At 39.6% G+C, this 13,867-nt stretch overlaps 1 protein-coding gene across 4 annotated transcripts in view; it reads left to right on the top strand.

Moving 5' to 3' along the window:
• The window catches only part of HELZ (helicase with zinc finger), a 160,285-nt gene that overhangs the window by 48,267 nt on the left and 98,151 nt on the right, over positions 1-13,867 (top strand). For all 4 annotated transcript variants that reach the window (XM_088829420.1, XM_055408786.2, XM_055408785.2 and 1 more), the window contains 3 exons: positions 6,462-6,586; positions 8,519-8,575; positions 12,546-12,597. In XM_088829420.1, coding sequence (XP_088685546.1) covers positions 6,462-6,586; positions 8,519-8,575; positions 12,546-12,597 — 234 coding nt within the window. The remainder of the gene's footprint in view (positions 1-6,461; positions 6,587-8,518; positions 8,576-12,545; positions 12,598-13,867) is intronic.

Raw genomic sequence — 13,867 nt, 5'->3', positions numbered from 1 at the left:
GATTGTTGTGATTGAGTTGAAGGACCAAATACTGAAAGCAGTAAGAACAAGGTAGCAGGGATGTGGAGCAAAACGAGAAAGCAAGAGAATAAGAGAAAGTATATTATAGAATTTAAACCTAGAGGTGAAATATTTAGAAGAGATCTGATGATCCCATGCATTGAATTTTGTTAGGGCTTTTCATTTACCAAAAGCATTTTATTAAGGAAGTATTTTGTCTGCAAAAGACTTTGGTAGGAAGGACATAAAGTGCCACTAAAGCTGCAGCCCACTTGCCTTAAAGTATTATGTATTACAATCGGAAGAAGAGAAAGAGCAAGGGTAAGAAAGGTGGAGACAGGAGTAGGGTAGTGGAAAAAAATAAAAAATGGTAATATGGACACTGGGGAGAGATCTGCCACAGAACTGTGATTTTGATTTATGTCATGTTTTCTGATACTTGCTATAAATGGACATTTTGAGGTGACTTAAGTCTTCCACCATTTGGAGTCTGTTTGTATACTCCTCCCCCATCCCTAGGATATATTCAGCTACAAGTTTATGGCCAGAGATTAAATGGCTGATATTTAGGAAGGAATTTATTTATAAATTACAAATGTTTAATGTATTTATTAAATGGATCTATTTTTATTTTTTAAAATTTATTTTAAATTGGAGGATAATTGCTTTACAGTGTTGTGTTCATTTCTGCCTTACAACAGCGTGAATCAGCCTTAAGTATATATATATATATATATATATATATCCCCTTCCTCTTGAGCCTCCCTCCCACCACTCTCCCCACTACCCCATCGTTTTTATTTTTGATTCAGTTCCTGATGTGTTGGTTCAGAGAATGTGATCATATCCAAGTGGTGGGTAAGTTCATTTTGTTAATGGCTCAAAGATTTAGTTAGTGGTAATTTAAAAATTTCTTTTGAGAATATTGGAAAAATATCACCTTGATTAGGCTATGGTCTTCAGTACAAGATTTTAGAAATAACTAAGGACTTGATAAGAGAAATAATGTAAAATGGTCATGTTACTGAAAAAGCGGACTAATACTCAGCATTTACTGGACTTGAAACTTGTTTTAAGTGATCTTACTCATGGCAGGCAATACTTTACAGGCAAGGGGAATTATATTTTAATTTTTCATCCTCTCTTTTTTGTAGCCAAGGGCTACCTTACAGAGACTGTTTTGGTCGAAGCAGTTGAATGAATGCATGCGTGTGTGCTTAGTTATTCAGTTGTGTCCAGCTCTTTGCCACCCCATGGACTGCAGCCTGCCAGGCTTCTCTGTCCATGGGGATTCTCCAGGCAAGAATACTGGAGTGGGTTGCCATGCCCTCATAGACTGCAGCCTGCCAGGCTCCTCTGTCCATGGGATTCTCCAGGCAAAAATACTAGAGTGGGTTGCCATGCCCTCCTCCAGGGGATCTTCCCATCAGGGATTGAACCCAGGTCTCCTGCATTGCAGGCGGATTCTTTACTATCTGAGCCGTGAGGGAAGCCCAAGAATACTGGAGTGGGTAGACTATTCCTTCTGCAGAGGATCTTCCCAACCCAGGAATCAAACCAGGTTCTCCTGTATTGCAGGTGGATTCTTTACCAGCTGAGCTACCAGGGAAGCCCAGTTGAATGAATACTTTAATATTACTCATTTTCTGGTCCAGAACATTCCAAGTAAGAGATATTTTAGGTCTTAGCAAATCTTACAAAAACTTAAGAATGAAAAGGGATAGAACCGTGAATTTCACATCACAGCTAAGGTGCTCAGATTTCTCCTTTGTAACTCAGGGGGCAGGAAGGAGTTCTGTGCTCACAAAGTTCCACAGATAGCTGGTGGGGAGAGAATTTATTTGTAAGGAAACATAACTCTTTTACAGTTGCCCAAGATTAGATTATGTTTTAATGGCATCTCTTTTGGCAGGTTCAATAACTGAGGCAAATTTTATTACACACTAGGCCATACTTTCAGGCTTTTTCAAAATGTTAAAGATAATACAGTACCAGAGTGGCAGCATTGCAATTTGATTTTATCATATGACACAATAACAGGATAGCTTTTTAGCTATAATAGTTGACAGTTTCTTTGCCACAGTTCTTCATGTGGGATCCTACAAGACATAAACTGAATTGCACTTTAAGACAACAATTAGAAGAAAGTACATCAGTAGTGTTTCTTGTCTGAAATGTTTAGAGAGAGGAAAAGGAAAAGACTAATATGGAGACATGCAAACGCCAATAGAATGGCAGAACTTATGTAAAATAAAATTCAGCTAGTACTTTGTACAAAATCGAAGACCTTTGAAAAGTGTTTGTAAAATATGTTGTTTAATACTTTTTAAACAAAGTGACATAATCATCTGAGACTGAAATATTCTTGCTTTTTTTTTTCATTTCCCTGAAACATTCCTCAGCTCTTGATAACTAGTTTCTTAATATCCCAGTTACTCAAAAGGAGCTCAGATGTTTCCTCAAGTTTTCACTAAGTGAAGTCGCTCAGTCGTGTCCAACTCTTTGCGACCCCATGGACTGTAGCCTACCAGGCTCCTCTGTCCATGATATTTTCCAGGCAGTAGTACTGGAGTGGATTGCCATTTCCTTCTCCAGAGGATCTTCCCGACCCAGGGATCGAACCTGGGTCTCCCGCATTGTAGACAGATGCTTTACCGTCTGAGCCACCAGGGAAGTTTTCAATACTATTTTATAATTTTTAGAGGGTTGGGTAACATCTCGGGAACTCTTATGAGGAGATTGTGCTAGATATTTCATATAGTTAATCTTTACCACAGCCTTATTAGGTAGCTGTTGTCACCTCCATATTACAGGGAAGGAAGCAGGCTTAGAGAATGTGAATGATCCAGACCTTGGCAGAACTACTGTTTTTCTTTAAAACATTCTGCTGGCATTCTGTTGTTTGATTCTTGCAACACAGTTTTCATGTTTCAGTTCTACAAAGGACCATGCTGAGGGCCAGAGAGATAAAGTGACTTGCCAAAGGTCATATTTGAATAGTTTCAGGAATAGTAAGATCTGACGGAGATGTGGGCTTGCTGTGGAATTTTCTAAGGTGCTCAGGACATTCCCGAGGGTATGTTACTCATGTATTGGAATTGTCAGTTGAGGACATGAGTGATCTGTAACATGGATGGAGTGAGAGCAGGTTGGTCTAAATAGTTGAACAAAACCTTGAATGTAGAGACTGCTGCTGCTGCTGCTGCTGCTAAGTCACTTCAGTCGTGTCCGACTCTGTGTGACCCCATAGACGGAAGCCCACCAGGCTCCTCCGTCCCTGGGATTCTCCAGGCAAGAACACTGGAGTGGGTTGCCATTTCCTTCTCCAGTGTGTGAAAGTGAAAAGTGAAAGTGAAGTCGCTCAGTTGTGTCCGACCCTTAGCGACCCCACGGACTGCAGCCTACCAGGCTCTTCCATCCATGGAATTTTCTAGGCAAGAGAACTGGAGTGGCTTGCCATTGCCTTCTCCGGAATGTAGAGACTACAACTTTCAAATCAGTTGCAGTTGGAAAAATCAGTTTTTAGTAAAACTGATTCAATAAAGTGAAACTCAGCATTCAAAAAAATAAGATCATGGCATCTTGTCCCATCACTTCATGGCAAATAGATGGGGAGAAAATGGAAACGGGTAGACTTTATTTTTGTGGGCTGCAAAATCATTATGGATTATGACTGCAGCCATGCAATTATAAGATGCTTGCTCCTTGGAAGAAAAGCTATGACAAACCTAGACTGTATTAAAAAGCAGACATCACTTTGCCAACAAAGGTCTGTATAGTCAAAGCTATGGTTTTTCCAGTAGTCATGCCTGAATGTTGCTCCGTAAAGAAGGCTGATTGCTGAAGAATTGATGCTTTCAAACTGTGGTGCTGGAGAAGACTCTTGAGAGTCTCTTGGACAGCAAGGCAATCGAATCAGTCAATCCTAAAGAAAATCAACCCTGAATGTTCATTGGAAGGACTGATGCTGAAGCTGAAGTTTCCATACTTTGGTCACCTGATGTGAAGAGCTGACTCATTGGAAAAGACCCTGATGCTGGGAAAGATTGAGGGCAGGAGGAGAAGGAGGTGAGAGATGGTGGCATCTCTGACTCAATAGATGTGAGTTTGAGCAAACTCTGGGAGACAGTAAAGGACAGGCAAGGCTGGTGTGCTGCTGTCCATTGGGTTGCAAAGAGTTGGACATGACTGAGCGACTGGACAAAAACAACAACATGGGATAAGGAAGGGCATTACATAACAATCAAGGGATCAATTGAAGAAAATACAACAATTGTACATATTTATGGACCCAGCATAGGAGCATCTCAATACAAAAGTTAAACGCTAAGTCATAAAAGAGGAAATTGAAAGTAACACAGTAATAGTGGAGGACTTCAACACTCCACTTACACCAATGGACAGATCATCCACACTGAAAATAAAGAAACACAGGCCTTAAATGACCCATTGGATCAAATAGATTTAATTGATATTTATATTTATAGTATAAAGATATTAAAACATCCATCCTAAAACACCAGAATATACTTTCTTCTCAAGTGCACATGGAACATTCTCCAGGATAGAGCACATCTTGGGTCACAAATGAAACCTTGGTAAATTTAAGAAACTTGAAATCATATCAGGTATCTTCTCTGACCACAATACTATGAGATTAGAAATCAGTTATGGGAAGAAAAGTTGTAAAAAATGCAAACACATGGACGCTACACAGTATGCTACTTCATAACCAAGAGATCACTGAAGAAATCCAAGAAGAAATAAAAAAAATATCCAGAAACAGAAGACAACGAAAATACGATGACCCAGAATCTATGGGATGCAGCAAAAGCAGTTCTAAGAGGGAAGTTTATGGCAGTACAATCCACCCCAAGAAACAAGCAATTTCAGATAAACAACCTAACCTACACCTAAAGCAACTAGAGTCAACAAAAAACACCTCCAAGTTTAGTGGAAGAAAAGAAATCATTAAAATCAGAGCAGAAATAAAAGAAATAGAAACCAAAAAAAAAACAATAGAAAAGATCAGTGAAACTAAAAGCTGATTTTTTTGAGAAAGATTAACAATGCATAAACCTTTAGCCAAACTCATGAAAAAAGGGAGGAGCACTCAATAAAGTTAGAAATGAAAAACAAGAACTTACAACTGACACCGCAGAAATACAAAGGATCATAAAGACTACTACAAGCAACTATATGCCAATAAAATGGAAAACCTGGAAGAAATGGACAGATTCTTAGAAAGCAAGCAACGCAATAAAAAAATGACTATAAGACCTAAACACACATTTCTCAGAGAAGACATACAGACTGCCAACAAACATGAAAAGATGCTCAACACCACTAATTTTTAGAGAAATGCAAATAAAAACTGCAGTGAGGTATCACCTCACACAGGTCTGAACGGCCACCGTCAAAAATTTACAAACAGTAAATGCTGGAGAGAGCATGGAGGAAAGGGAGCCCTCTTCCACTGTTGGTGGGAATGTAGGTTGGTGCTGCCACTGAGAAGAACAGTACGGAGGTTCCTTAAAAAGCTAAGAACAGAATGGCCATATGACTGAGCGTGTGCCCAGTGAAAAGCATAATTGAAAAGTTACACGAACCCCAGTGTTTATTTCAGCTCTATTTACAGTAGCCGGGACATGGAAGCAACGTAAACCAACACAGGAATGGATGTGTGGTACATATTGCAGTGGGATATTTGTTGTTTAATTGCCAGGTTGTGTCCCGACTCTTTGCGGTCCCATAGAGTATAGCTTGCCAGGCTTCTCTGTCCATGGGATTTCCCAGGCAAGCATCCTGGAGTGGGTTGCCGTTTCCTTCTCCAGGAGATCTTCCCAACCCAGGGATCAAATCTGTATCTCCTGTATTGGCAGGCAAGTTCTTTACCACTGAGCTATGAAGGAAGCCCACAAATAAAAATGTTACTCAGTCATAAAAAGGAACAAAACTGTGTCATTTGTAGAGATGTGGATGGACCTAGTGTCTGTCAATTCAGAGTGAAGTGAGTCAGAGAAAAATACGTGTTAACACATATTTGTGGAATCTAGAAAAATAGTAAAAATGATATTATTGCAAAACAGAAATGAAGGCACAGATGTAGAGAACAAATGTAATGGATCCCAGGAGGGAAACGGAGGGGGGAACTGGGAGAGTGGAATTTGACGTGTGCATCGCTGTGCATAAAACAGGTGACTGATGAGAGCCTGCTCCACAGCACAGGAGACTACTGGCTACTCTGTGGTGACCTAAATGAGGGGGAGTCCAAAAAAGTGGGTATATATTGGTGTATGGCTGGTTTACTTCACTGTAGAGCAGAAACTGACACAGCAGAGTAAATTAAAAAAAAAAAAAAAAAGAAGTCTTTTAGCACTAGGATAGTGTGCTAATAATAAAATGAAGCAAAATGTGTTTTGAATGTCACATGGTTAATGATGGCTATTCTTTCATGACAGTGCTGGGAGAAGGACTGGCCAAGGGAGATGGTGCCTTTCAGGCAGTGCTTTGCTGCATGCAGCTTAAAGGAAAGCTCCAGCCTGTATCCCACATTCTTGCCAAGTCACTGACAGGAGAGTCCCTGGTATGTTGACTGGTTCTAAATTTGAATATCCGAAAATGGATTCGCCCATTGGACTTCTTAGGTGTATTACCTGCGTCCTGTAGGTTCTGTCAGAAATCAAAGTTTATGAGTAGCTACTTACTTCTTTTCAACATACTCATATTTAAGCATTGGATTCTTGTATTAATGTAGTTTATGATTAAGAGATAATTTTTAAAACTTTGAATGTATAGAATAACTAAGTGATTTTCTTTAAAGGTATAATTTAACAGAACCTGAAGGTATTTTTGAGTTTTTAAATGCTTCTGTGGATATATGATCTTATAGGTTTCTTAAATTTAGTCATTTATTGTGTAAAATGCTTAAATTTATCTAAACTAAGTAATAAATACTTTTCTTTCTGACGATGTTAATATTCGTTATTGCTCTGATGAAGTTATCTCGTTCTATTCAGACCAAGAATAAATTTTTGTATACACTATTTAGTTTTCTAGAGTTTTTGTCTGTTTGTTTCTGGATGACTTAATGGAAAGACTTCCTTTTTTGAACTTTAGAGTTGGCAATCTATGGAAATTGGAAGAAAGAGATAATACAACGTTTTTTCACCAGTTGGTAACTGTTACAGAACTGATACTTTTTGAGTCATAATGGAAGATGTTATACATCTTTGTTATACAACCTCAGTTCTCTATATTTCTGAGTTATCATAAACTGTGGAAAGCTGGAGCAAAGTTGTGTTTTCACTGCAAATAAGTATATATCTGGTGAAAAAGAAGGAAATTAGGAAAGTACTTTGTATATTGTTGAGTGTAATATAATGACCCATCTCAGAGGGTAATTTAGTTATTTTCTAAGGAATTATTGTGCAGCTAATTGTTTAGTTGGTTTAATAGTGTCTTTTTATTTCACCATCTTAACAAATGAATATAAAAGCTAAGGTATCTTATTAATATACCAAAATTGTATGGGTTAGTTCAGTTCAGTCGCTCAGTCGTGTCCACCTCTTTGCGACCCCATGAATCGCAGCACACCAGGCCTCCCTGTCCATCACCAACTCCCGGAGTTCACTCAAACTCATGTCCATCAAGTTGGTGATGCCATCCGGCCATCTCATCCCCTGTCGTCCCCTTCTCCTCCTGCCCCCAATCCCTCCCAGCATCAGGGTCTTTTCCAATGAGTCAACTCTTTGCATGAGGTGGCAAAACTCCATGAAGTATTGGAGTTTCAGCTTTAGCATCAGTCCTTCCAATGAACACCCAGGACTGATCTCTAGGATGGACTGGTTGGATCTCCTTGCAGTCCAAGGGACTCTCAAGAGTCTTGTATGGGTATTTAGTTCTAAATAGGTGATAAAGAATATTTCTCTCCTTTATTATTTAGATAATTCTATCTTTAAGGATCTTTTCTACTTAAATTGAGCATATTACACAGTTTTACCTGTTGGATTTTTAAATTAAAATTAAGAAGCAATTTGCTTTAAAATCTCAAGTAAAATTTGAATTTCTCAAGAGCTAATTTTTGTGTTTTCCTTCAACAGCTTTAATGAACCGTCTTTAGGTAGTGTGACCATTGTATGTGAATCTCAATCATAAGTCACTGAGTTCACCTATTTGTTTTCAGAGAAGGGGTTTTAAAAAGTTGAATTTTATTTTCCTTTTTATTTATCCTACTTTGAGTGATACTCATTGTGACTATGTCATTGAATTAATCTTAAATTCTTACAAGATGAATACAGTGTTTTAGGGCATACTGTATATTTTGTCCGGTTCATCTTCTTAAGTTCCCACATAGAAGGTTGGCTTTGTTATCACTTTTAATGGTAATGAGGCTAGGAGAGGAGCATAGCATTAGTTTTCTTTTTATGGGTAAACCTTAGAAGTAGCCATAGAGTCAAGTTCAGAGTAAAAAACTAATATGCCGCTTGGTTTCCCCCTTTTTCATTTGCCCTTTCAGAATGGGATGGTAACAAAAGATTTGACAAGGCTAAAAACACTTCTCACGGAAACAGAGGTAAGACTATTTAAACCAATCTCCTTGGGCAGAGTTTGACTTATTCTGAGTGGCACGTGTTCAGTATTAAGATGCAGATGGTCACTGGGCATCAGAGGCTTTAACAGTGGGTAGGGAAGCTGCTAGACTTTCTGTCGCCAGGCTTGCTCCCATCCTAAGAGCTTTGCTTCCTCTCGAGGTGCCTGTGCATCCCAGGCCTTCTGTTTTGTCCCCAATTCTTTTTAGCTGTCTCTGTCCAATAAATGGAAGGGTGATTGGGGAATTTCGGTTTTTAACTCCATCTGGCTATTAGAAGATATTTTCTAAGTAACTAATAAAAGTCTGTGGTGTTTTTATGGAATGAGTTTAGGTGATGGAAATAATGTGTAACAGGGTAAATGGTGAACAAAAATATGCTCTGGTGATGAGTTGAAGGCCAGGGACAGCAGGGCATGTAAAAGGCCCATGGATTTGTAAGTCTCAAATTCCTGTTCCTCATACACTCATGCAAATGTATTTTTACTTAGCTGTCTCATTTTATTTTTTGTCTTATTTTAGAAATAGCTGTTTTTGTCAGCTTTTATCATAAATGGAAATCCATGTGAACTGACTGACTGACTGGCTTATTTATTTAAACACTGGCGCCTACTATATGCCAGGTATTATGCTTGGTGCTGTGGATACAACCCTGAACAAGATACTCATGGCCCTTGTCCTTGGGGAGGTTAGTCTTGGGGAGGAAATAGACAGTAAATTAATTAATTAAACACAGGTACGGGTGTAGTTCACATTGCGGTCCATGGGATGAACTCTCTGTGATGGAAAAATGCCTGGAATGGTGGTGAGGGGATGAGACGGTGCTGTGTCATGGAGAGTGAGGTGAAGGTGTTCCCGTCAGGCCAGGAGGGTGAGAAGAGCACCCAGGGGCAAATCTTGGCCTCCTGTAGGCTACATTCACACTTCAGATCTCATGATGCGTTACAGTGCATAGCAACAAACAAGCATGCAGAGAAGACAGTTAGCATGAGTTACATAAGCTGGATAAAGGTACTGTTTTGCTACAATTCAATAGGCTTTTAAAATATATTATTTTCTTAGTCTTACTATGAATTAACTGAAAATCAGTAAGCTCTAGCTTCAGAGCCATTTCCTTCTGGTATATATGTAGTCTTTTTAATTTCTAAGAAGTAAGAGAAGACAGTTATAAATGTTTTAGACTTTTAAAATGAAAACATAAAATAAGATGATTTTCGTTTTAAAGTTCTTGGCCGTGTTCTTCTCTCCTGTTACCTTAGTTGAATTAGCAGCTTTACGTCTGAGAATCATACACAAATATATGTAAAGTTTTATTTTTGATATTTAAATCCTGTTCTGTATGAGGTTACAAATATCACTTGACTCTGATTTTGTTACCATACTTTTGGAATAAGTGACTTAAGTTTCGTTTATAATTTCTGTGTAACCAGAGTAGTAGTATTTTTGGTTAGTGAACTGGTACTAATAAAAAAATCCATCTATAAAAAGCTAACAGACAATTATACTTGATGTACTTAAAAATAGCAACAATTTGTTTTTTAAAGATTGGGCTAAGCTGATGTTTAACCTGTAAATGCTAGTAGATTAGAATAAAGACATGAAACTAAAGATTGACTAATGAAAACAGAGAGACAATACATATTCTTCAGAGAAATTTCAATACCAAATCAATATTTGATTATAAGTTTATAAGAATTCTAGCAATGTGAAATGTGTCTGCCTTCCCTGAAGGTCCCAGTAAAGGCCAGAAGCTTATTGATGTTGCCTTTCTGTCAAAAAGGGTGTTTTAAAAAATACAATACGTTGGAACCTAAAAGCCACAGTGGCCAATTTTCTTTTTCTTACCAGCTCTTCTGATGAGGGTGTGCAGTTCACCAGCGCCACCCCCTGCTACCCGCTCCAAGCTGAGAACTGCAGTGTCAGCACAGACATACCCTGCCACTGCAGATTGTTGTAGATGCAGACTCAAAAATACACCATGTGTCTTTCCCTTTTAGCAGTTACAAATGCTCTAAGCTTTATTTCATCACTAAAACATCTTCCCCCATTTTTTCTTGCATATATGGTAAATTTATTTTGATAAATTTTTTTAGAGGAGATACTTTCAATTCATACTTGAAGTGAATTTTTAGCTCTTATACTTATAAATTCTGTGTAATTGGAATCACATTTTAAGGTCTAGTGTGGGACTATACCATTTAGATCTTGCTTATAGAATTTTACAAGATCGTTTCATACATCTTTTTGGTGGGTATAGAGTCTTCATAATGTGAATAGTTAGGTCCTGATTTATTTGCTTCTACATAGTCTTAAACTTGGTCCTCGTTTTACAAAAAAAAATTGAGTTGTCTTCAAAAACTATTTAGTAAGTGGTTTGAGAATCAGAAAGCCTTTTCCTGGTTTAGTTCCAGCCCAACCTCAAAAGGGTCCAATTTAATCAGTGACATGTAAATTATGGTGATATTGTTTCAGTTGTATCCAATTAGCATTTACAACGTTCTTTCTATGGTACAGAACATTCCAAATTTCGTCTTGGGGTACTGTTTCCTCCCTGTGATTCAGCTCAGCATTTACTGAGTGCTGTGCTGTTCACGGGTCTGTGGGTTTTGGAAAGCTGAGAGAACCATGGAAAACAGGCTGAAGGGCCAACCCGAGATGTGCACAGCTAATGTACCCACAGGGCTGCCTGTGGCCATAAGTGCTGTAGCAGTAGAGAAGCAGGGAGAGGGGAGATAGACAGCTGTAGGAAACCAGGGAGCCTAGAGCGTGACAGTTGCGGTTAAAGGATGGACGCAGCTGAGGGCAGACCCAGAAGTGACTTGGTACAGTAAGCTGGCAGTCAGTTGGCTCTGGGGCAGATGAGACAAGTAGAATGAGGTGCTTTCAGGGTAGTGGCAGTGGGGTTGAGGATGAGGTAGACATGAGAGACACTCTGGACCTCGCTGGGCAAGATTTGGAGACTACTCAGAGCAGAACAGAAAAGGGAAGGCTCAGGATGTCTTTCAGGATTTCAGTCCGGCTCTTTTTGGGGAAGGTGAATCCATTAACTTGAGAGCAGGGGCACTGAAGGATGATGAGATTTGGAACTAAAGTTGATGAATTTTATTTTAGACATACTACAGTTTGAAGTACTTGGGTATTTATCCACCCACCCACCCACCATACACACATCCAGCCAGCCAGCCAGCCATCCATTCACCCATCCACCCATCCACCCACCTCCCCACCCACCCACCCATCCATCCAGATTTACTAGGCGTTCATTATGTGCCAGATCCTCTGAGGCACAGCAACACAGAGAGGCAGTTAGTTGTAGGCTGTTAACAGGGGATCTGTGTGTGGCTGACAGGGATCCAGCAGGTAAAATGCTATAGAGTCATTAAGTGAAAATGCTCTAGCTGGCACTCAGTTGAAACTGGGGATGTGGAGCTTACTTAGAGTAAAGTAAAAGTCAAAGGGGCAGATGGAGGACTTGTCTGCATTAGAGGAAGTCAGAGTGAGTGGGTCCTCAGCCACAGCCTCCGCTGTGGGAGAACGACTGATCCCAGGCAGTGAGCGGTGGTGCTGCACTCAGCGGAGGGGGGGTGGGGGTGGGGGTGATGCCGCCCCAGCTGGCCCTGCTCCAGATGTTAGAAGAGAGAGCCATACACACAACGGGGGAGGGTGCTGCTTCCTGGGGCTCAGGGCTGGGGACTGAGACTGTTTTTGCCTATAGGGAATTTTTATGTAGGGAATTGTTATCAGTTTCTTTAGTGAGGCCACACAATTACTTCTTTTCCATATTTAAATATGGAACCGTAGAGCAAAGAGCAAAAAGTACCACTTGCAATATTAGTGTTTATTACGTTTTTAAATATTCCATCTCAAGCTTTTTAAAAGTTGAAATTTTCCAAGTTTAATTCATATCAGCTAGTTATTTCTTATATAAAAATTTCTTTCATTTGAAAAATTGCAGACAGCAACTAGTAACGTCCTCTCTGGATATCATGTGGAAGACTTAGAGGAGGGTAAGTACTAAACTGTGCAACTTCTGTAGCTGTAATTACATTTGGGCATTGCTTTTTGTTGATTAATGGGAGGGAATTTCTGAGTTATAAAACAGGTTAGTGGAAGCATAGAAGAGAATATAAAAATTTCATTTAAGAAGTGTGGAGGAAAGCAATTTTTTCCCTAGCCCCTATTCATAGAATAATAGAGGAATGGAGGTGGGAGGTAATTGCAGAAGTCATCTGTTTCATCAGACCTCCATATATGTAGTTCTGAATTTAAACCTCATTCTTAGCAATCCATGGAGGGAGATCTTTTCTCCTTTCTCACGCTCTGTCACACGCTGGTGCAGTTACTACTTTTTGGAAATCGTCCTGCCAGTATTGAGGTCTGTGAGCTCCTGTTCGCTTCCCAGAGGAAGGTGGAGAGACCAGCACTCACTGAGTGTTTGCTCAGTGACGTCTGCCGTTCAGTGGCTTTCACAAAATAAGTACTGAGTTCTTGGAGCCCTTCTCCATCTTTTTGATAGGTGATGAAACTGATGTTTGTTAAGGTTCAGTAATTTCCCAGTCACACGTACAGTAAAGGGATGAATCATAGCTTTAAACTCAATCTGGTTCAGTGGATTTTGTCAGGAGGTGTGGGCTGGGCACAGTGACTTGTGAGGAGGCAGGAAATGGCCTCAAGGTCCTGGAGGCTTGCTGCTGTTGAGCCTTGATGGCTCCAGCCTTTTTTCTTGGACACTTTGTTTCCCTTGGATTATTTGGAACCTTTTATCTGACTGCATCAAAATTCACTGTATTCAGAAGTAAACACATGTTATTTTTAGCTCCTATCTCAGAATTCACCTTTATGAACTTTAATTGTTAAAGAAAAAAGGATTACTTTATGCAGGGACATGTGTCAGACACCCCCTAAGGAACATAGATGGTAATGTGGAACTTGCTGCATATACAGGACTGGAATTTGTTTTACAAAATTTCCTCTTCCCAGGAGACCATAATTTTCTGATTCTGGAAATAGTTCCTAATAGAGATGCAGTTCATACCTAAGACGTGACAAGCATGCCAACATGTCCCCCTTTAGGTGCCAGGGGAGAGACTGCACTTGGAGTATGTCCACCAGTTGCTGGGATAGAGTAAAGGTCGTTGGCTTGTTTTAGCGGTTGCGTAACTGTTCCTTCAGTGATTTCTAAGTTTCATGTGGCTAACTGATTTAATCCATTTGATTGGTGAATTACTTTTTTTGGTAGAGACAAGCATGTCATGCTCATTTTACATCATCTGAGAT

Source organism: Moschus berezovskii, chromosome 20, assembly GCF_049115385.1.
Source record: "Moschus berezovskii isolate FMDL1 chromosome 20, NW_MosBer_1.0, whole genome shotgun sequence".
NCBI lineage: Eukaryota > Metazoa > Chordata > Mammalia > Artiodactyla > Moschidae > Moschus > Moschus berezovskii.
This window is presented reverse-complemented; position numbering and strand designations above follow the sequence as displayed.